This window comes from Centruroides sculpturatus, unplaced genomic scaffold (genome assembly GCF_000671375.1).
Source record: "Centruroides sculpturatus isolate CEXI.00-Female unplaced genomic scaffold, Cexi_2.0 scaffold1020, whole genome shotgun sequence".
Lineage (NCBI taxonomy): Eukaryota > Metazoa > Arthropoda > Arachnida > Scorpiones > Buthidae > Centruroides > Centruroides sculpturatus.
The window spans coordinates 188774-213640 of NW_019385298.1; the positions used below are offsets into that span (position 1 = coordinate 188774).

The 24867-nt window shown below is 25.2% G+C and overlaps 2 protein-coding genes across 3 annotated transcripts in view; one reads left to right on the forward strand and one right to left on the reverse strand.

Annotated features, from left to right (window-relative positions):
• LOC111637332 (isovaleryl-CoA dehydrogenase, mitochondrial-like) overlaps positions 1-2680 on the forward strand; it is a 61223-nt gene extending 58543 nt beyond the window's left edge. Inside the window, exons 12-13 of the mRNA XM_023382812.1 lie at positions 462-597; positions 2449-2680. Coding sequence (XP_023238580.1) covers positions 462-597; position 2449 — 137 coding nt within the window. The 3' untranslated portion in view covers positions 2450-2680. The remainder of the gene's footprint in view (positions 1-461; positions 598-2448) is intronic.
• On the reverse strand, positions 1159-23797 carry LOC111637331 (LIM domain-binding protein 3-like). Of its 2 annotated transcripts, XM_023382811.1 has the most exons (7): positions 23580-23797; positions 17141-17289; positions 16794-17070; positions 16517-16675; positions 16257-16441; positions 7903-7969; positions 1725-1858 (listed from the first exon to the last, which is right to left on the reverse strand). In XM_023382811.1, the coding sequence occupies exons 1-7, from the start codon at positions 23688-23690 to the stop codon at positions 1856-1858; spliced, it is 951 nt and encodes a 316-aa protein (XP_023238579.1). In that variant the 5' UTR covers positions 23691-23797; the 3' UTR covers positions 1725-1855. The 2 variants fall into 2 exon arrangements, with proteins under 2 accessions (XP_023238578.1, XP_023238579.1); XM_023382810.1 differs by lacking the exon at positions 7903-7969 and having other exon boundaries at positions 1159-1858.
• Positions 23798-24867: the final 1070 nt, after the last annotated feature.

Sequence of the window (24867 nt, forward strand, 5' to 3'; positions counted from 1 at the left end):
ATATATTTTAAGTTTTTAATATATATTTATTTATTTATTTATTTATTTATTACAAAAAGTCCATAGAGTTACTTGACACTGTTGTCCTGTCAAAAAATTACAAATTTTGTCATATGTTCTTTGCATGTGCAAAATGTAGTGCAAATAGCATGACCAAGAGTAAGTAGAGGGGCAAAAGATTATGAAATAATTTTGTTTACATCCAGTATGAAGTAAGGATAAATAGACTAGTATCAAAATCTAATTTGTGAAGATGGATTTATTGACAATAAATGCTTGTTATAGTGTTTTTTATAACTGTTTCAGACAGTTATAAAAAATTTGCCAGTCTCATTTTGGGACATCCTGTATATATATGAATTATTTTAAAAAATTCTTCAATTATGATTTGTAAAGAAATATTTTCCTAAATCAAATTGTTTATTTTCAATTGTAATGAAATGTAATTTTTTTATATTTAGGTGGAAATGGATATATTAATGATTATCCAACAGGACGATTCCTCAGAGATGCAAAATTATATGAAATTGGTGCAGGAACAAGTGAAGTACGAAGACTTATTATTGGAAGAAGTCTTAATAAAGAATATACAAAATAGTAAGAATATACTTGTATAATTGTAATCCTGATACATAAAAGAATATTTTATAATACTTATAGTTTACTAAAATCAGTATTAATGCTTAATTGTATATTCTTTAATATCATTAAATTGTTCTTTCAGAGTCTAAGAATTAATATTTTACATTTTCATGTTCCAAATTGGAATGCTAGCAGATGTTTGTGCTAGCATTCCAATTTGGAATATGATATTGAGACCTAATGTAAATCTTGTTCATAGATTGAAAACATTTATCTATATTTAAGTTTATTAAATGTTCTGCTCGAGATATTTTATTGTTGTTTAGAAGGTAGTGTTGTATATTTCTTCCAGCCTGGTAAAGATTTTAGAGATATTTTAAATCCTTCTTCTTTTAATTTTATATTATGTCACTAAATATTTCATTTATCTTTTAAGTATTTAAATAACATTGTGTTGAATCTTTGCAATATCACAACAAAATAAAACATATATTCTTAAATACTTTTATTTACTTTTTATTAATATATAATAAATGAAAATCAATTCTTAAAGATAAAAATCATCAAGAGGAAAAATTTTATTCTTAAAACAAAAAAAATTGAAAACTTTATTGATAATATACAATATGATATAAATTTTTGATGCTATATTAGCACTTATCCTAGATGCACTTGAAACATTCCCATTTATATTAAGATATCTTTCGTACAACAGAAATGTAACAGTGCAGTTTTGATCACATCTTGCAGAAATATCACATATTTAAATATTTAACAGCTTGTCCATATTTACTGATAAATATCTAAAGCTAAAGCTTTATCCTTGGTTATAAACACAATTTCATGCGAGTTTTGAAGAATCAGTAAAATATGCAAAAACATCAAAGAGGAGTGTAGTAAGAAACTCACACTGTTCCATAATAAGGAAAACAAAATTTTTTAATATATTTTATCTGTCTAGGAGAAACACTTAATTTATTACCAAGCACAGTACTTAGAATTTTATACACTTGACTGTGCAATATTAGTCATCAAATTTTTGAAGCTTCCTGATTGGTGGATCACATCTTTTCCTTGACCAAATTTACCTTCTCCAAATGGAACTGAGTATACTTTATTCTCTACTGCACCATGCTCTTTCATTTCTGATTTCTTCAAATTACCCCATTCTTGATGATGAAGCATCTGGTAGGTTGGAGAACGTTTAATACCCAATGATGTATAAATGAGAGGACTTGGAAGAGGTTGTTCTGCTAGTGGAGTGTTGGTTTGGTTACTGTTGCAAGATTTAAGAATAAAATATTATAATAATTTGTATAAGACTGCTTTCAATTCATTATTCTTTATTACAGGAAAATTATCACATTAAATAATTTTTAACATTTAGTTTTGGTGCTAATAATAATAAAAGCTGTTAAATGTAATAATGATAATTGCTTACTATTGTAAAAAAAGTTATTTTGTATCCATTCACTGTTTCAATGATTGTTAATATCATTATGAGTCTTCTTGATTCTTGAATTTAATGCCAAAAATATCATTTTAGACATTAAGTCCAAGAAGATGAGTTTAAGTAATTTTAAACAATACTGATTATAGAATTTATTGAAAAGTTTTTGAAATTTTATTATTATTCTCAAATAATATTCATTAAATTATAATAATTAAAAATCAATATTAAAGATAATATATATTAGATTAATGTATAAAAATCAGGTTTCCAATAATAATAATAATTTGTTTCTTTAATACATTTTTTATAAATTTAACTGAAGTTTTCTTCTTATGATGTTACTCATGTATTTTGTTATATTTCTTATTTATTAAGTTTTTAAATATTAATTACATGCTTTAAATTTTTTACAGGATAAACTGAAGATTTTTTACACTGTTGCGATCAATATTGTTTTTTATTGAGATGAAGTGTGGTATGTGAATTGATTGATGTAAAACTGTATATTTTTATAATAAATCGTTTCAAGATCAGAAATGCTAAACTAATAATAATCATCAATTTTGTTATAATTTAACTACAAATAATGAAATCTGTTACAGTACTTGTAAATAAAACTTTATCAGATTATAATAAAAAAGAAAAAATATTTATTCAGAAATAAAGAATAATGAATTGAGATGACTTAAAAATTCCATTAATATTTAATAATGAAATTTTTTTAATTATTATATATTTAAAAAATTTTAAACTCAATAAAACTAATTTAACTTTTTTATCATGTTTAGCTTTTATTTTAGTTTGATTAATTTAGTTGATAAATTTTATTTTAATTTAAGAAACAATTACTATTTTTATAACAGATTTAATACAATTTTTAAGGTATTTTTAAATACAATATAAATCCTATTACTTGCCTTGGCATTCTTGAAGATATTTATATATATCTTTTTTTAATATTAGTAAATAATTTGATGTTTTTATTGTAAATTAGAAAATACATTTTTTTTAAATGAGAATACATCAAAAATTGCTTACTAGACATCACAACTTATCATGCAGTGCATAGTTACATATCATAAATTTGTTAAACACTTCATTCCATTAAACTGATATTGTATTTTGGTACATTTGCCAAACTTTCAATTATTATTAAATGAGATGTGGTTACCACAGTATGTTCAGGTCATATTTTTTAAACTTTATTGATTTTAACCTGACAATGAAAAGATATGTAAAATTTTGTAAAGTAAAGTTTTGACAAAATTAATAGACATTATCTTAATTTTTTTTAATATAAAATTTGTCATTGGTGTAATTTTTAATTAAAAGTATTTTTAAATCTTAAATATTTATAAAATTTTTATTTAAATTACATTTTTATTTGTGCTTTTATAGTTTTATGATGACAGCTTAATCTGACTAATTGAATTATTAATAAGCAAATATTGAAAGTTTTTTGCTGTAATTATTTTATAAAATATATATTTTGATATATAATAACTAAAATAAAATTTAATTATTTCAAAACTAATTAATTAAAGTAATTATGTATAAAATTTATTTTGAATTTTTAATGTAATTTTAAATACAAAAATGACAAAACATACTAAATTTAGAACCAAGATGATTTAACATTAGTAAGAAAATTTATAATTGCATATATGTTTTATTTCCTATTCAATCCTATATTTTTTTATCTTAAATTGTATAAACAAACATCTTTCTTATGATATATATTTATTATTTATAGAAAAGTTCCAAACTTCTTTTAGTAGTAATTAAATTTGTGATGATGAGCCACAAAAACTCAAAAGCACTTGGGATTTTAATATCTAAAGTTTACCAGATAATTATGTTTTATTGGAGTAATTTGATGTATTATTTAACTAATAATTTGTAAATTTTAAATCTTTATTTAGTTTTTATTTTTAAATATTAGGCTATATATGTGATCATATTATATTTTGATTAATTATTCAAATAGAATGTATTACAGATAATTATTAAACATTTTCAAAAAATATCTAAAATATCATTTATGTCCTTTCTAAATTTTTAAATTAGAATGCTTTTAGAATTTTATTTTCCTTTCAGTACATTAAATTTTACATTAAATTTACAAAAAAATTAATTTAAACAATTAATTGATTTGAACCACTATAGTTTGACTTTTTAACTTTTAAATGATCAAACTTTAGTAATAAAAATTTCTATTTGAATTGTTCAAAGATGAAAAAAGTTGTTCATCTTATAAAGCTGAAAGATATGAAACTAAAGGAACAAAGTTGGAAGATAAGATAAAACCTTAATGATCAGAATATTAATTTTGAAGTAAATTATAGGAATAATAAAATTATCATTTAAATATTTTATCATTTTTAGTATGTTTATTATGAATATAATAATTTAATAAAACTGAAAAAGTATCAAGATCATTTGTCAGAATATTAATGAAAAGTGCTAAAAAATATTGAAATATATATAACAGTTCTAACTAGAATTTTACCTTGAATAATATTTGGCTTTATATGAATGGATTGAATAATTAATTTCATTCAAATATGGCTAATTACAATTTTTAAAAGTAAAATGATCAGTTTTTGATAGAAATCAAATATAAAAATGCTTAATATTATAGCTGCTAAATTTAGAATTTTAATTTAATGTAATTTTAGGAAAATTTTCTTTAAAATATATTTAATACATATAAGACAAACATTTTTGACTCATTCTCTTCACATAATTCCTTGCTTTTACAAAAATATTCTTCAAACTATTGTTCAATTTCTGCTTGAGAGGATCTTGTTCATATGTATGACATACAAACAAGATCTCATGGAAGTAATTAAGATGAGTTCTCTTGAGCATAAATTGAAAGACAATATTACCGAAGGGCAGTTTTTTAAACCACTCTTTAAAATTGCTTAAAATTGTCCCTTTGATAATTAAATTTGATTGGTCAAATGATAATTTCAGTTTAAATTTTAAAACAATCTGTTTCTATAATTCTGTGATTTTAATTTGTTATTTTATCAAATAGATATATCACTATAATTACATCTGTATTAAAATATAGATTTTAAATTATGGAAATGAATACTCTTTTTATTACAATGAACAGTGACAGACTGGCCAGGTGTCACATCTCGATGGCAAGTGACACCTGAAATATTACACTATATGCTAAAAATGTTAATGAGCTTTTGGTAGCTTAAAAATATAATAGAAGTTCCAATAGTATTACTATATCCTATTAAAATTTACATTGTATTACTATTGTAACAAAATTTTTCAAGGATACTTAATATTTAAGAATATATTTGTGCAAATCTTTCTAGATTTATTTATCATCTAAAGAATTCAAATGATTACTCTTAATAGTGGACTGCATGAAAAATGCTTTTCAATTATCTGTTAAAATGTGTAAAAGGTTGATACAAGAAAAATATCCATCATGTATTTAAAATTAAAAATTCCATAATAACAATCTGTATTTACATTTAGTATCTACTGTATATTGTTAGTAATATGTATAATATTTATACACTGTAATTACTAAAAAATATATGTTTATTAGAAAAAATTTTAATTGTACCTTTTTCCATTTCAATAAAATTTCAAAATATACACATGTTTATCATTTAATTTGTATAAGAAATATTTTTGGGTGGGCCCCTTTTGTCCTCTGGCAACCAATAATATTAGACTTAGTCTGACACTGACCAGGGCAAATTTTGATATTTCTCTACAGAACTTACATTAATTTCAATACAAACTAATGTAAATTCTGTATTATTTTAACAGATGTTTCTTATAGCTAAAATATTAATAAAGTGGAATTGAATTATCTTTATAGAGAAACACTTCAATATTCTGACAATTGGTCTCTTCTATATTTTAAACATTAATGATGCAAAATATTTAACAAATGACTAAAGAAATGTGTATGTCTGCTATCTTGAAAAATTTCCAAGACTACAAAATGATGAATTGTATCTTATCTTAAGTTACTCTTAATATTAATTAATAAACAAATGTAAATTTTGTGTAGTCAGGAGTAAAGTTGAAATTCTTTCAATGGAAACTAATTTAAAATTATTCAATTTATTACATTCATATTATTTTAATGTGAAAAATATGACTAAAAGGCTTACAATATAAAGATTGAATGTAATAAATGACAAAATTAAATACAGATATAAAATTTTCAAAGCTAAAGATGTATAAAGCAAAAGATGGATTTAATAAAAGATAAGGGTATTATTAAAAATGCATAATGCGTGGAATTTTAGAAGAGAAAGATTAATAGCAAATTAAACAATATATTACATTAAAGTATATAAAAATTAAACATTTAAAGCAATAAAAATACATTTTTATTCAAATAATTAAAAGTAAAAACATAGTAAATATGTGCAACCAAAAATTAAAAAATAAATAAATAAATAACTTATTATAGTAGCTTTGTATGTACAGTACTTAATATCTATAAACTTTTCAATGAAACAAATTTTATAACTTCTCATTTACAAAAAATCAAAAATTTTGCTTTTGAACTTTAAATTATCTGAAGATCTAGATATTTAATAAACATTGTGATAATAATTCATTATTATTTATCAATAAAATGTTTAATGGATAGATTTATAACTTTCAAGATGTTTGTCTCCTTTAAATAATATATTTTTGGAAAAATTTTAAACAAAGTCATTGTTTCATATTTTGAAAATGGCAATATTTTAAATAAAAAATTTAGTAATTGCATTATGTACATTGTTTTGCAATTACATTTATCATTTGTGTGTTTTAAGTGCTCCCATTCTAACGGTTTGTTACTTTTCTAAATTTTGTTTAAAATTTGTATATTTTTTTAAAATGTTAATTTTTAAAAAATTGTTTAAAAATTGTTTTAAAAAAATGTTAATTTTAAAAATTTAAAAATAAGAAATTTTGTACCAGAAATATCAAATGTTACAAAATGTTAATATATTTTCATTCAAAAAATTAATGCTTCAATATAAAAATTATATAATTAATATATATACACAGCATACAGAAAGAATTTTATAGATTTTGATAACTAAAAAATTATCAAAAAAATTATAGCAAATAGTAACTAAGCTAGTAGGATAAATTTATGAAGTTTCAGGTTTAAAATCTTGGTTGGCTCCAAAAGTATTTTTAAAACTATTAGTGACAAAATTGTAAAAAATATTTATTATTTATGTATTTATTATATATATATTTTTTGTACTAAATGCTGTTAGTCAATTTGCAAATGTTTACTGCATGAAATTATAGATTTGATTTAATGCATAGTTTTTCATGTAAGAATTTATTCATTATCTGATTTAAAGTTTTGAAAAATATGGTAATATAAGATCTAAAAAAATTGATATAAACTTTAGATTAAAATATGTACTGATCCGTGAAAAAATTACAAAGATCTTTCTATATATTACCAGTATAATGAGTCAGAAAGAGTTGAAAGCACTAGGAAAATTTTTATAATGTATTGTTTTATTGACAGACTTTGATTGATGTTCATAATCATTATCAAAAACTTATTAATAATAATTAATGTAATTATTTGCTTGCTCTTGCAACAAAAATCTATTAAATGCATTTCATTAATGGAAAAATTCTACACTTTTGTAATGAAAACTTTTCTATACTTTATTTTGTTTACTTTTCAAAAGTAGCCTGAAAAAACTGTGGACCACTGATTACTGTTTAGCATAACTTTGCAAGCTTACATTACTGTTGAAAAAATCATATATACTATCATAGCAATAGAAATAGAGCAAGCATAAGTTCAACATTTACAAAATTTATTCTTGGATATTTTGTTTATGTGTACAAACCTGTTCACCCCTTACAACAGGAGCTACAGATATAATCAGTTCTCTCAGAGCATCACGGAGTGTTTCTCTGCATACAAAAAAGGAATTATTAAAAATCACTCTGACCTTACAAAAGTCAGATGAAGTTAAAATTGTTAAAAACAAAATATTAAAAAAATTATGATTTATGTAAATTTATCAAAAAGTTTTTATACACACACATACATATATATATATATGTAGATGCCAGTCTACAATATAATAAAATATAAATAAAAATATTGTCATTGTTCTGAAAAAAGTAACATATATCCATATTGTTAGGTAATATATTTCTCACAATGAATTAGTCACAAAATGTTTATTAATAATTGCATAAATTCCAGTTAATTTATACATTTTTAATTATATTTATTATCTTTGTGAGAAAAATGTTATCTTCCAACAATGAAAACCTTCTTCTAAATCCAGTGTTCAAATGTGTTATTACTGACAATTAGGCTAATAATGAAGGAATATGGAATAATAGATTGGTTGATAAATAATTCATAAGTATTCAATATCAATTGATGACCAGTTTCCTGCATTTCCCTTAAAATGCTTCAATTTCTACAATAATAACTTTGAAAAGTTATTTATAATTAAACAGTAATAGCTGATTTATTATTTTAGGTAGAGCATTATCTCCATCTAGAAAATATTGTAACACTTAGAAATAATTTATACTTCATCTTTTAAATAATATAGAATTGATTTAAAATCTATGTAAAAGTATGACTTTGCCAAAATATCAGTATTTGGCAGGAGCTCTAAAAGCAAACAAGTTTTGGCATTATAGCAATAGTATCATATATTAAAAGTTAATTTATGTATTTTCTACAGCTTACTGAAATACTTGAACATTTGCACATAATCAATTATAAACTAGAGGGCATGATTAAATTTAACAGTTACAAATAATATAAAATACTACATTTTTCTTTTAGAAAGTAAAGTAATAAATTAAAAATTTAATTAATTCAAATAATAAATAAATATACTAGAAAATGCCAAAATTTTCAATAAGTAAAAATGGTTTCATTAAACTTTAATGTTCAGAGAATCTTTTAATTCCAGAATCAGAAATAAATATGAGTTACAGAAAATGAAACAGTTGTTAACTATCTGGGAGTTGTGCAAGTCTATTATGCCCAATTTTAATTTGAAATTGTGTAAATATGAACATTGCATCAAAAAAATATTTTTAACCTTTTCTTCTATCATTTGTCTACTTTTTAATCATGTAAAACACTTTTAGTTAAGTAATAATACAATTTTAAAAATTATTTTTATGTAATTTCATCCAAAGTGTTTAATTACTCCTACTGACTTCAGTTTTTTATTAGAATGAACTAAAAGTATCCCATTTGAAAGGTAAGGAAGGAAAGTTTATTGCTGTAATTGGGAACAAACTAAAGGACCTGTACCATACCTTCTTAAAAGCTAAATAAAATGTAAACAAGATTTGATTGATAAATCAGAAAAGAAAATAAGATCTGATATTCATTCCTATAAAACAGGAACTGAATAGCTGGCTTCTAATTTTTTCCATTTGAAAAATATTTGTTTTGTTATCTTTCTAGAAAGAAGTTTGTAAGTAAAGAAAACCTTTCTAGAAAAGTTTTTTTTATTTTAAGTTTATTTACATTAGTATATTAATTGCGAAATTTAAGAAGTAAGATTTTACAAAAGTCAAGTCTTATTTCTTAAATTTTATATTTAATTTTTAATAATATTCATAAATATGCATTATCAATCAATTATTTATTAATATTACAATATAATACATCAATTTATTGCAAATTCCGCCCTTACAATCTTATATGTCACAGCCAGTCAGTCTAAATGTTAAGCGATTAATAATTAAACTCCATTTAAATAAATATTCTCTTTTTATTAATAATATTTATATTGACTTAACAAGATCCTATTGCCCTTTATGTAATTTTGAAGAATTCTCACTATATCATCTAATTTATAATTGTCAAGAACTTTCTAGACTGCGTGACTATTATAAAATATCTCAAATATGTAATTCTAATTCACTATGCGACTTCAAACTAAGTTTAAATAGTCTCAGTAAAACAAACTAATACAAAATTTATAATTATTTTGTTAAAATTTCTGAAAAATACTATTCCACAAACCAAAACTAATGTTTGTTTTTGTATTCGTTGCCTTGTTAATATAGATGGATCATTATGTACAGTACGTAATCACAAATCAATGTCTATAATAATTATGACTTATTTTTGTACCATTATTATTATTTTTATTTTTGTACCTTTATACCCTAAATTTGCTAAATTGTAATTGTTTTTAATCATTTGTACCATTCCCCTGTAATAGAGAAATTGTTCTCTTTGTTAAAACCAATTTGTATTGTATTATATTGTAATATTAATAAATAATTGATTGATAATGCACATTCATGAATATTAATTTTTAATAATCAACTCCCTTTAATAAAAGAATACATTTACAGTAATACCCCGACTTATGCTACCACGACTTGCGCGAATCCGGAGTTACGCGATTTTCAAATCTCGTCGATTCGTCTTTTGTTTGAGCGCCACGCAACTCTTAATTACTCATTTCCCCCCCACACTATTATTCAGCTTACATGTTCAGACGTGTTCGACATATAGCTACAATTTATTTTGTGTTATTTGTATGTATTTATATGCAAAATTATACCCTGACTTACGCGAATTCGACTTACGCGGTTATCGCTCGGTCCCACCTATCGCATAAGTTTGGGGTATTACTGTATTTTACTTTAAAAATTAATTTTACTCAACATATTAAAGAAAATCATTTACTTGCACATTTACTTATGTTTTTAGTCCTTTTTATCATCTAAATCTATCCCCATGATCTTCTATGATATATCGCAAAATCTTAATAATTTTGATGAATTTTTACATCTTGATCTCCCTGATTTTAAATTGAAATGTAAAAAAGTGTTATATCTCTTTAAAGATTTGTTACCTGTTTTTAATTTATTTTATTTTTTGTTTTGTTAGTTTTTGTTTTAAGGGGTGTTGTTTGTTTTTATATGTTTTTGTATGGACATAAATCAAATGTTTATCCAGACTTGTTTGTAAATTTAATGAAATAAATAAATAAAATGTCAAAAGCATTTGCTGAACATTACTCTGGATTATTTTCTATAAAAGTATTGAAAATATTCTTTTTCTAAGATGAAATTAATCATATAATAAAAATATTACAATTTATTCTGTAGGATTTTCAGGAAGTATCATTTAATATTTTGTTAAAGTATTCTTTTTACTTTCTTCGTAGACTGTATATATCAACAAATAATACAACTCTAAAACCTTTACGATANAAAAAAATGTATGTTTTGAAACTAAAATAAAATTTACTAACAAAAGCCTTAGTGTAATTAAAATAAATTCTTCCACATGAAGTTTAAATCATACTGCATTAAAGATGTCCGAAAACGTTTGAATTGGGATAATAAATTTGGCTGTATCGTAAAGGTTTTAGAGTTGTATTATTTGTATTCTTTTTAATTTGCTTGAAATTTTTACATGAAAAACATAATATAAATTAGGATTAAATTATTATTTTCTTTTAAAATTGGTTTGTAATTCAAGTATTTACTTGTATCTTGCTGAACTGGTTAAAATTATATTGAAAGAACTGATTTCATAAATCAGCAAAAAATATTTTACTCACTAGTACTTTTGACCTAATTACAGATCATCAGGTCTATTAAATAATTAAATTTTTTGATTCAAGGTTGCATGTTGTTCTCTATTATGTGTTTTGTTAGCACAATGTTGCTGTTGAGAACATATCATACATGAACACTTTAAGAGGAAAAAGGTTGCTTTATTGGCTTGGACGGATATGCATTTCGGGCTTAATGCCCCTCTTCAGTCCTATTATTTATACATAATTATCAAATTGGTTACAGGTATCAAAATTTACAGAATTCATTTAAATAATTATTATACGCGTACAGTGATTTATATGATAAAATACAATTACCTGAGATAGTGACCATTAAGCTGGTATGACACAGCTAAAAAAGTATATATTAAAAAGGTGTAATTTATAAAAATAATAACATAATACCTGTAGGATGTGACATAGTACAGAAGAGATGTGTAGAGAACAGGCTTGATGGGAGATGTTACAAAGAAGTGAGTGATCCTTGTAACATACAGAGGTTGGTGAGAATTGCACAGTGGGGTTTAAGGTGGGAGGGCGGTAGGTCAACTTAATGGGCTTTGCTACTGAGGAAAGGCTGCCAGATGTCATTTATGACAGCTCCAGTATTTAAGTTCATTCTGTGTGTTTCTTTAGTTTTAATAATTTCAATATGTTCGTAGAATTTCCTTTTAATAATGTTTTTTTTTCTTTTAAGTATTTTGATGCTGTCGGGGGAGATCTCGCAGCCAGTTTGGTTGCAATGAGCGGCAACTGCAGAGTTGATGTAATTATATTTTTTTGAATGTTGGAAATATAAATTGTCAGCACTATGAATAACAATTGAAATGACACATTTATAACATTGAATTATTTTTATGTTGTTTTTATTTATATATATTTATCTATTTTGTTATTTTATTAACATCTATTTACTTATTATTTCTCAGTATTTAAATTCCTAATTTTTTCAAACATATTCTATGTTCCATTTTAGTTGCTCAATAGACACTCCCATATGATCATCTGTAATTAAATAGAAAATACTAATCAAATAAAATATCTTTTTATTGATATGTAAGACTGGCTCTTTTTATTACCTTTTCAGTTCCTAATTATCTCAAACATACGCACTCTTAAAATAATGATTTGATAATTGTATATAATTATCTTTAACATATACTGTATTTCTCTTTTGGAACATATCACTTGTAATCATATTTTGAGGAATAAAACAGAAAGTACTGTTTAATAACTATTGCTTTACTCAATACTTTTAATTAATATATACATACACTACATCAGAGCTCTGTAACCAGTGTGCTGTGGCACAATGCCTCCAAGAGGAGGAAAAGCACAAAGTTTATGGTGGGCATGTGAATATGATAAATATGGGTATCCGTTCCTTAACATGCAAAATTAATTGCAGCAAAGTTTTAATTAGTGCGGCTTTACCAGCTGTCTTTGTTTAACTTAGATACCATATATGATTAACGTGATTTTGATATACATGGTAATATCGAGGGATTAATTAATCACTAAGAGATACCTGTATATGCAGATTCAAAAGGGACAATGATTTGCCTAATACATATTTATTACCAACATTTCTTACAAGGAATTCTAATTCTAACAAGCTTCAAACTTTTACGTACGTTTGCAGTCATATTTCAGAGAATGTGCATGCATTCACCCACAGACTCATCTGTAAACAGTGAGAGTCAAATTTCACAGAAGCTGTGCACATTTAAATTTGGCAAGCTGAATATCACAGTTGCCATCTCTATTTTTGTGAAGTGACAAATAGATGATGTCTCTGTCACATGCACCTACAACCACAATATCCCAATCATGTTTTTCATGCTAGGACTGCATGATACTTTGCCCAGGGTGGTTTCCGGATTGTTAAGAAATAAAATTGAAATAAGAATATCAATTATAAACTAATTTCAAATATTTTATATCATCACAAATAAAAAACAGTAAATCAGTATTTTTTTGGTATGTACTGTACTTTGTAACTCCTAAATTTTTTGTATATTTTTACTTATGGTGCACACAGAATTCCATAAAGTACCTAGGTGTGCCATGCATGAGAAAAAGTCGTAGAACACTGCATTACATTATCAAAAATAGTTGGACATTCCAATTTATTAGTGAATGTGGCTGAATCCTGTTGTTATAATGAAGCAAATGTTTAGTGCTATGACTTAGAATGACATTTTGGAAAATTCTATACTTCTACTTTGTAGTGACAGTTTACATAATTGTGTATAACAGACCTTGTTTTGTGAACAGCATATTCTCAACCACAAAATAAGAATAGTTTGATTTGAGAATTATGGAAGAATTCATGGAAGAATGTTCACAGAATCACAAATTGAATCCTGTTAAACATGTTTAGAATGAACTGAAACATTGATTGAGAGCCAGACCAATTTATGTAGTTCCAATAGCTGACTTCATTAATGTTTTCGTGGAGGAATGGGAAACAGTTCTAGCTGAAATATATCAATATCTAATAAGAGGAAAGTCTTCTAAGAGAAGAGGTTGTGTAACAAGAAAAGATGTATCCCCTCTCTGTTCAAACAAGCAGGTGTCTAAATACTTTTGATAATACAGCACATCAACATTTAGATACTTGTTGAAAAATTTTTGGCTTTGTCAATGTTAGTGCCTATGATATCTATAATTGAATTTATATGCATGGCTGTAACAATTAACAGTTATTATGAATATAGATATTTGTAAACTATATAAAAATACTATTAGGGCCTATCTCAGAAAAAATAAGTATAAATTTAAAAACATGATAAAATGTTATATCATTTTTAATTAAGGATAAATCTGCCAGAACTAGACCGAGGCACATCAGCAGAAATATTTAGATATTAAAATAGGACAGATAAGATATATACCAAAATTTTTAACTTGAAAAAGAAGAAAACTCAGTTTTAATGATAGTTTCCTGAAGGCCATATTTTGAAATATCAAAAGCATTTTTAATATTTCAACATATATATCATCTCCAGGAAAATGACAAATAAATATGTGTATGTAAATTGGAACATATTTAGAATTTGAACATTTGTGCAAAGATTTTGCAATTAAAAATGATTTAGAAAATATAAAATAAAAGAAATAAATACATAAAAATGTATAAATTTACAAGAAACCAGTAATAAGTTACATGTCAAAATGAAAAAGTGTATTTATGCACACAAAAACAAAACTATCACCATAGTTGCCAGTAGCAGATGATTACAATATGTAATCAGGGTATGTCCAGTGATTCAGTAATGTTAATATAGAAGAGTATATTGGTTTTAATTTTAAAATTAAGGCAGTTTACCAAATAAACAGAAGTTTTGGGTTAAGGATGTTTTCAAAAGCTTTTCTTCATCCCACAATGATATGTATTTCTTATCTATGACTGCCTTTGTGAATTCTGTATTTCTCCTATTTTTGCTTGAGGACTTTCTTGTGTTCAAAAACCCATGCTACTAACTGCCTAGAAGACACTCCAATATATAACGTAGTATTTTCAAGCAATATAAAATATAAAAATTTAATATCTTCAAGCAAGTGGGATAGAAGCACAAATTCTTCAATAGCATACACATCTGACTGTTCAAAAGTAATGCAAGGAGTTCTAACCTTGACTAAAACTTCCTGAGACTAATACAAAGAGCAATTGAAAGATATACTTATACTTATTATAAACTGAGATTAATTTTATAGAAATGTTGTAGATATAAGGTATAGCCATGGAACAATATTGTCTATTATACATGGTGAAAAATAAGAATAAGGAATGACAGACCTTTCTTCAGATGTAAGCAAACTTGCTATTAGAATAACCTGCTTTTCATAAAATTATATATCAAATTCATATTAAAATACCTTGAGATTTCTTATTTCTTTCTTGAGAGAAAGAAATAATTGCAAAATCTTCATAAAAATTTTTGAATTTTAAATATGTTCCAATTCACATATTCTGGTTCATTTGTTGTTTGTTTGAAGATTATATTTTAAAATATCAAAAACATTTGAGTTATTAAAAATATTGTTTCTTTAACACAAAAAACTGAGTTTTCTTCTTTTCTAATTTAGATATTATATCATGATAATGCTCTACCATTCTGTTTTGCTGTCATGCAGCAGGAACTGCTAAATCACATACCTGTTGTACTGTCACATTTGATATCTCCATATTTTTTCTGATGTTTTTTTATGTATACATGATAGACAAAATATACATGTTGCTTTTGTCTTAATATAGAGAATAACATGGCCAATAAAATATGTATACTCCATGTAGTTAAGTAAGAAGAGTTTTATAGGTGCTTTGATGATTTCTATGCTCAACTACAGAAATCATTAGAGGGAACAAAAGTTATTTTATACAAATATGGCAAATTGTGAACAAACTGCAAATACTTAGAAACTTTCAGGCTGTAGTGTTATTATAACAAATATCATAAAAATTTACCACATTTTAATATGTTTAAATAAGTATAAAATATATTTATTTGTTAAAATACTATTCATATTTTTCTTTTGATATTTTGAATTATTAATATAAAATATGATTATAATTTATAATGATAACAGTAAATTATTTAACAATAAAACTTATGACTATTTTTACTCACTGCTGAATTGATGCTTGTCCAACCAAAGTTTCAGTAATGGCCTCTGCAGAATAAAGATTGATAGGAGAATTGTATTGTTTGTGAAGGACTTTAGGACCTGAAGTTGGAAGTGATTCTGGAGTAGGTGTTCGACCTGGACTATAAGAAGAGCCTGGTGAATCTGTACTTCTTAAACTATCTTGAAGCTTTAAATTAATTAAATTTTGTTATAATTATTTTACAGAACAAATGCATTTTTAAAAAGGGAAATTTTATATTACCTTTGCCATAATTAATGATTCTGTTACTTTATTCACCATGGCCTGATTAGAAGGAGATGTTTTCCAGTTTGGATCATTTACAAATCGTAAATATGAACCAGTAGGTAAGTCGTGTCTTGGTTTGGCTTGTGGAGTAATGAGAGGAAATGTTCGATGTGCCTATTTGGATCGAGAGAATATTAAATTTTTGGATTTCATTGGAAGAAAAACTTGTTTTAAAAATTTCCATTTTTTTTCTAAGTACTGTACTTATTTTGAGTTTATTTACAAAACATACTTGATTAACAATAGACTGCCTCTCTCGATGCTTTTCAACCAGGTATTCTTGTGATTCTTCATCTGTTAGCTGAGAATCAGGAGTATAGGGACGATAATTGTCTGTAAACTGTGTTGTGGGGAGTGGTTTAGTTAATGGGGGAGGAGGAGTAGAGCCAGCACTTGGCGGTGAAGCCAAATGGTACATTGTTACTGGACCTCCAGATAGATTTAAAAATGGAGTGCTTCCAAAAGGTGAATTTATTGGAGTGGATGAGCCAGATGTTGCAAGTTTACTCCTGTAAAAAACAATCTGATTTATGTAACATATTACTATTATTGTATAGATTAATTTTATGAAATTCTTACCTTTGTATCACTAATTTTAGATTGTTCCCAGCTTTACGAAATATATCAGTAGCTTGCTGATGAGTTAAGTTTCTTGCATCTGTATTTCCAATCATTAAAATAATATCTCCTCTGTGAATTTCACCCTCAGAAGGACTTCCAAGGAATACCTTGTAAAAGTAATTAATATGAACATTATTAAAATTATTATTAATAATTTAATATAAAAAATTTTCATTAATATGAAAATATAAACAACAGTTACATAATTTATTTTCAAAGAAATTGTATAAAAAATCATTATCTGTTGTTTAAGATATTTTATATTATCTTCTGTTTACAACAAAAACATCTATAAACTCTTCTTAATTAAAATTAATTAAATGTATTAAACTAATATAATATAATCAGATAGTTTTAATTTAGAAACTATATAAATAAACAAAATTTCAATTAATTTAGATATTAAAAAATAAAAAAACTCTAACTAATCAAAAGAGTTCTTTATAATGTCAAAATGTGGGTGTTCAGATTTTGATGTATTTATACAAGTGATTTTTCTTGTCTTTCTGCCAAGTTAACATATTAATTCATTTGATGTTCACCTTCGTTCTTTCTTCAAGTGCAACAACCAAAGTATTTTAAACAAGTATATTTTCATAACATTGAAATATTTTTGGTGATATTGAATTGTTATAATTGTGAACTAAACAACAATGAGCAAATAAAAATATAATTATTTCATGTTAAGATATTTCAAAATAATTGATACTTGAGTTTGTTCAATTGATTTTGTTCTTGGATGAGCTTTTTAAAATAAAGAAATCTTTGCTTAGAGCTTTTAGTATTGTTTTACTAATTATAAATATTAATAATTTCTCATATAAATTATTTTCTTATTAAATATCATATACTTGAGTTAATTGTTTTTAACAGTTTATTAAATTTTATAAATTAAAATTTCAACTTTATAATTATATATATATATTGTAAGTTTATAATCAATTTTTTCATAATAACTTTTAAATAAATTAAAATATGAAACTATATAAATGCATTAAGCACTAAATGCATGTTTTAAGGTTTATGTTAAACATGATGTTTATATTTATCCTTGAGAGAGATATTTTGTAAGTGTAATAACCTTAAGTTCTGCCTACCATTAGTATAATTATAGACAAATAGTCATATGCCAGAATTTAGAGAGAAGGAAAAAAAATGTATGTTTTGAAACTAAAATAAAATTTACTAACAAAAGCCTTAGTGTAATTAAAATAAATTCTTCCACATGAAGTTTAAATCATACTTTTATATTAAAAAAATTTAAATATATAATTTGGGACTTTGTAATATTAAACTTTCATTGTTAAAATCTGTAAAATACTAAGAAACAATTAATAAAGTTTATATACATATGACTATGTTGTCTTAATATGCAAGTAAACTATTTTCAATTTTATTAATTTTTTAAAGCAGTTTTATTGATAGAAAAATTTTGGCTGTACCATCCATATTTGGTATGGTGAAAATTTATCCTTTTTGTGCTGTGAAATTAGTCAGAATTAGTATATTTAGTAGAATTAGTTTCAAGAAAAGTTTTGCAATTGAATCAAAAAGATATTTATATTCTCAATTTCAAGATATCCTGTTTATAAATTCCTCATTAGTTCCAAATTTGAAATCTAATGATTTACTTTGGTTGAATGGTTTCTGTTTGCATTCTTGGCAGCCTTTTTGAAGTTTTGCTTCTCGAAAACTGCTAATCAGTTGCAAATTAATGTATTACCCATTCATTTCCAAACAATGAGTGCATTTAGCAGTTTAAAATTTTCTAATACAGACATGTGGATTTAAAATTTCATTATAAGATTTCATCAGGCCCTTGACATAAATTTATTTTTTCATAAATAAGTATATTTATATTAAAATATTTAGTCTTCAAAATTTTTATTAATATTGAAATTAATGTTTTTAATAACGACTTTTTCAAATGAATAACTTTTAAAAAGTTATCCACCATTTCTTAAGAATGCTAATAGAATGAATATAAATTATATAATTCACATTCATTCTCATTTTTTGTTAGAAAATCCAATATCAGCCTACAAATCTGTTAAGTAAATAATTTAATTTTGATTCTAAATTAACTCTTGAATTGTTGATCTGTTTGGACCAGTTCACTGATAGTTATCCACCTTCTTCCTTCTGTGCTTTGATCTACAGCTTCAATGAGCCAACAGAAACATCTGCATTAGCATTATCAAATATAGGCTATTTGTTTCTGTGTCTGTGTTCTAATAAGCTGTAAAATATCAAATAATATAAGCTTCTCTAATCTAAGATTTAACCCTTTCAGAAATTCTGGTTTTAAAATGTTGCAAGGCCGCCTTTGTTATGAAATGATTATGTGTTGTTATTAAGACCTAGTTACGTCACTTAACAGGGAAGTTATTGTCTGTCTATAAATAAATTTTACAAAGATGCTGTATGACTTGGAGAGAAATGTAATTTATAGGAATTTCAGGGTCGGGCTTTACGACTTTTGTCTCTTTGGATCTTTTCCAGTGTTTTCATTTTCGCTTAGATGCAGCTGAGCTTTGCACTCTTATTTAATTTAAGAAGAATCAAAAAGAAAAAGTAAACATAAGCTGTTTTATATGCTGAGTATTAATAGTGATTGCATAAATAATTATTAAGTTATTCTTGATCCATTTCCTTTACTTGAAAATCCTCTTTTTAAATCATGTAAAATATCTACAGAGAAAGAAGTAATGTAACATGGAAATTTAATATTTAGTGAAGAGTGCTCTAGAAATATAATTTTGTTTAAAATCTGTCCTCTCTTCCTGTTACAAATTGCAAAGATAAACTATTTTGAATTAAATTATGAGATTCTTTGTAGAGGAATGTTTATAATGATTGTATTATTGCAGCTGTCACTTTTTATTTTGGATTACATCGTTTATGGAAATAAGTAGAATGAACCAATTTTTTTTACATTTTAATTGTTATTTTCAATGCATTACAGTTAAAATTTTAAAGAAATAATATTACGGTTTGAGTTTATAATGCTACAAGATTTTGAAAATAAAATTTGCTATTCTTTACAAATACTGTATTTAGATTCTTCAAATCCTGAAAGTTTCCAGGAATAAGGTTTTTTTTTTATATATATTTATATCTGATTTATTCAAAAATAAACAGTTCTATTATATAAAATTACAGAGAAAAAATTTTATAGGAAGAGATGCTGTATGAAGTAACAAAAAGTCATTATTTATTTATTAAAGGTAAACGGTTTGATGAAAAAAAAAGATGTTTAAATTTCTGTTAAACAAAAAGTTAAACATTTCAGTTGAAAAACATATCACAAATTGCTGACCAAAACGCTATTTTTGTTTTGTTCTTAACTTCATCAAGGATAATGAGTAATCGAAACTTGGCTGTGGCGATGATTAGCCAAACGATGCAGTCTAATTTCGTTTTTGCAATTAGATTTCCTCCCTTTTTTTCATAGGAAACTTTAGAAGCTCACCTTATTCAATGTTTAAAACTGAAGTTAGATTGATTGACTGCTCAATTTTAAGTTGATTCACTTGATTAAAAAAAATAGTGCAGTGCTAAAATAGCTAGTAATGTTATCCGTCTTTTAGCTTTTTTTTTTTCTCATTAAGTAACACCAAGAGTCCATTGAAAACTTAACGTTCAATAGTTTCCGCCGGTTACGATTCAATGGGGTTTATTCAATAAACATTTCACTAAAGAATCTTGTTACAATGCCATTTTTGCTGGCAGAAAGAATGAATCTTTCAATAAGAAAAATAAAATATTTCTACGGCATTCTTTTCCACTTAGGAGAAGATAGAATACAATTTCAAGATGAGCAATCCAATAGGATTCCAAGGATCAAACTGATCAAGGCGTAACTAATTAAAATAAATAGCGTTTCATGGCAGAATCCCAATCTGGATTTCTTCTTTAGAATTAAGGACGGATGAACTGCCAATTAGTTTCTAACTAAATTTTAAAACGGCAATTGAAACCCTTTTAATATTGTATATATTACAGTATAAACAATATATTAAGTAAAGCAATTTGCTAAAATATTTAAGGATTTGAGATATTTAAATACGGAATGAATGCTAATTTGCCAAACTTTCCAGAAACTTGGCAAATTAGCATTAATCGAGAGGCAAAACTTTACTAGATGATGTTATCTTGTTTGTTGTTAAATAACATTTGAGTTGCGCTCAAGGTCGTGTTTCTTTGTAAACAGCTGTTTTAGAAACTGTAATTTTTTCAGTTTTTATTTGCGTTTTATGCGGGTTCCGATGCGAAATATTAATATATTCGCCTATCGTACATTATATTTTCGTTTTTAAAAATATTTATAAATAATTAAGCTAATTAATTAAAATTGGAAATGCTGTCGTAACGTCATAATATGAAACGACACAAGGGCGATTTGAATCAAGTTTCACTTGCCAAAACGTTGGTAAATATTCGTATTGTTATAATCTAAACGATGAGCTGAATAATCATCTCACGTTAGTCATTCTTTTGTTTCCGGAGACGCAACAAAGACCTTAGTTGACTTTTGAATCATTTGACGCTTGCGCTTTCTCAGAAATGGCTCGTGTTACAATCGGTTGTTTGGCTTCAGCATCACTTTGGCTCAAAATAAACTCCAAAAGCAAGCAAGCAGTAATCGTCAGAAACTGCTGACTCCCAATCCTAACCTTGGAAATGTAGGACGGATGTTTCTTTTTGCAAATGTTGTATGTTTAATTTCTAATATTATTAATGACATCTTTGGATCCGAGATTATCAGAATTAGTTTTAGCGTATTTAGAAATAAATAATAATAAAAAAAAAGAACTGAAGTGTGAGAAACAGGATACTTGATAAGTAGTATTTAAAAAAATCAACTCTATAATAAAAATAATATCATGTGATTTCATTTATTAATTAAAAACTCCCTTAAATCTGTTAAACAACAGTTTAATTTTTTAGAAAAATCTTATAAATCTAGCTTCAATATTTCTTTAATATTTTTCTCTCCGTAAACATATAATTTTCTTTGATTTATAGTTTAAATATCATACAAATTAAAATTATAATTTTTTTTTCATTCATAAATTATTTATTTATTTACTAATTAATCACTTACAAATCAAAATAAATTTGTAAACTTTAAAATTGACAATTAAAAAAAGAAATTAAATGATGAAAACTAACAAATTTATAAATTTTACTGTTAATTTGAATTAAATTTATTAATTAATTTCAAAATTTATATCATTAACATTAATTTGTGAATGAAAATGATTTAAATGTACAGAATTTTATCTAATTAGGTACCCACTTAAAATGAAACTTAAACTGCTTATATCATTTCGAAATTAACATTTTAATTTCATCAGTTTACTTTTAAATAATCGTAATTAATTCTTTAATCATAATCATATTTATATTTTTAATTAATTACATTATTTAAAGTAAATTAATTGTATTGTTACTGTTAAACTAAGTAAACACCAAGTCGATTACTTTTAACAAGCGTATTTTCCTAATAAAATGAAATTTATATTTTTAAATAATGAACGGGAATATTAATTTTAAGCTTAATAATTTTTAGGGATATTAATATTTCTCAGTGAAACTTTAAACGTTGCGTTTGGTAGTAAAAAACAAGGAAAAAGTAGCCAAATGTAATATAATCGGTGCCGAAAGGTCAGAAGCCCCTTAGAATGTGAGACAAGAACGTTATTTTTCTAACCGATTTATTATTGTAAATCCTTGAATGTAACATTAACAACAACAGCTACTTATGTGCCGATACAAAGCACTCTTTATCTAACTTTATGAGAAAAATACGCAATTTTGATATTACACGCTTAATAAACCCTAATATAAATTAATTCTCGAGTGTTTAATATTAAACAGGAAAACTCTTGAAAAATTGCTAATAATTTTTTAGTTAGTTCCTGTATTTTGGCTTCATTTTTCTTATAACGTATGTTGCGCTAATTGCATCAGGTGTATTCCTTTCGACCTGTTATATAATTAGTTCTAAACAGATTTCGATATTTTAAACAAGTCGATTAGGCAACTGGAGTTTAAAATTTTCTCTAGAAATTGCAAATTTTTCTAAAGAAGAAAATTGATTTTAATATAAAGTTAAGAAATATATTTTTATATTAAATTTTATGTAATTATTTCATAAATTTGATCCTGTTTTATAAATATGATTTAACGCCTATCGCTTATTTAACTGGAGTTAAAATAAAGTTATTCGTGATGATATCTGAATAAAAACCATAAATAAAATATATATATAAAATTTTTTTTTGGTTGTCATAAAAGTTTTAATAATTAAATTGCTGGAGATAAAGATAAAATCGAGTGGTTTAATCACTTCTTAAATTGATTTAATATAAAAATGCTTAACGAAACTCACCCTTTGAACCGAAAGGGGATATCCCACATCCTTTCCTCCATGCAATCTAAAGCCCCATGGAGTGCCTTGACCATCTCTAGCTAGCTCGACAGTCACTATTCCACCGGCCATGATTGATCATCGATCGCATCTAAGGCATCACACGTATTATCTTTAAACCGAGATCAGTCTCGGCTCCGTCTGCTTTACTTGGCAACCTGTTTGTTACTGCTATTCATCCCAGGGTGCTCTCTGCAGGCTCACTCACGTGGCACACTCCCATTTATATATAGAAACACAGACGTTCTTTTAGGATAATGACAACATTCGCTTTCGTCTGTTATTTCTATTCTAAATTTATTGCATTGATGCGTTTTCCATTCTTGAAAAATCCGAGAGATTTTTTAAAAAGAAAAAAAAGTTACCACTAGTTAGTAGAGTCGCTACAAATAGAATTATTTACTTTTTTCCACTCTGACACTTTCTTAAAGGATCGAAAAATATTTCATCCATTTTTACTTAGAACAATTCTTTTCATTCCTTAAAAGACTAAATTCCACTTTGTCTTCCTAAGTCGAATTGGAAATTAATTTATAACGTGATCTGCTCAATAATATCTCATTATCTGAGTATTTGTTTTCAATGAGTGACAAGAGAAGGAAGCAAGCCAATGTTTCAGTTCGTTTATATGAAACGTACGTACAGTACATATTGGCTTACTTACATAGCTGTTTGTCACTTCCAAATATCCAATATTTCATATAATAATACAATATTAAGGTTATATTCCAAACAATGCTATGTGGTATTTTTGTTTACATACATGGTTTTATTAATAAAATCTTAAATGTTATCTTTATTTAGTATCGTGAGCATATATTTCTTTATCACAAACAATTGAGATTTTCCAAATTTTCGGATTATCTAATTGCCATGTAAATTTAGTGTAAAAAATAAATTTTGCAAACACTGCAACAAATTTCCTTATATTCCACTAAAATGCCTTAGTCTATTAAAAACTTTACTGTAAGTCCCAATAGCATCTTTTATTTAACAAAATAAATAAATATGCATATAACAATTTTTGTATGATTTTTTTTTGTTTTTAAATTTGTAATAGACTAGACTTATCCAAAAGGTACCATATTTAAGTTTGCCCCTGGTTCCAAATTATCTAGCCTTATTGGGCTACAATTTGAAAAAAATGTAGACCTATAAATTCCCACTGTAATCTGTCCTTCCTTAATTTTTGTCTTTCCTTAATCTCGAGAATGGAGTTAGTTAGATGAAATTCAGGACTAGATATGGA

Bases quoted from the DNA above. Each gene is read 5' to 3' on its own strand.
- LOC111637331 (XM_023382810.1), bottom strand. From the start codon at position 23,690: ATGGCCGGTGGAATAGTGACTGTCGAGCTAGCTAGAGATGGTCAAGGC. The intron at 16,676-16,793 runs GTATGTTTTGTA...CGATCCAAATAG, and splicing joins GGCAGTCTATTGTTAATCAA to GCACATCGAACATTTCCTCT. The intron at 16,442-16,516 runs GTAATATAAAAT...ATTAATTTAAAG, and splicing joins AATCATTAATTATGGCAAAG to CTTCAAGATAGTTTAAGAAG.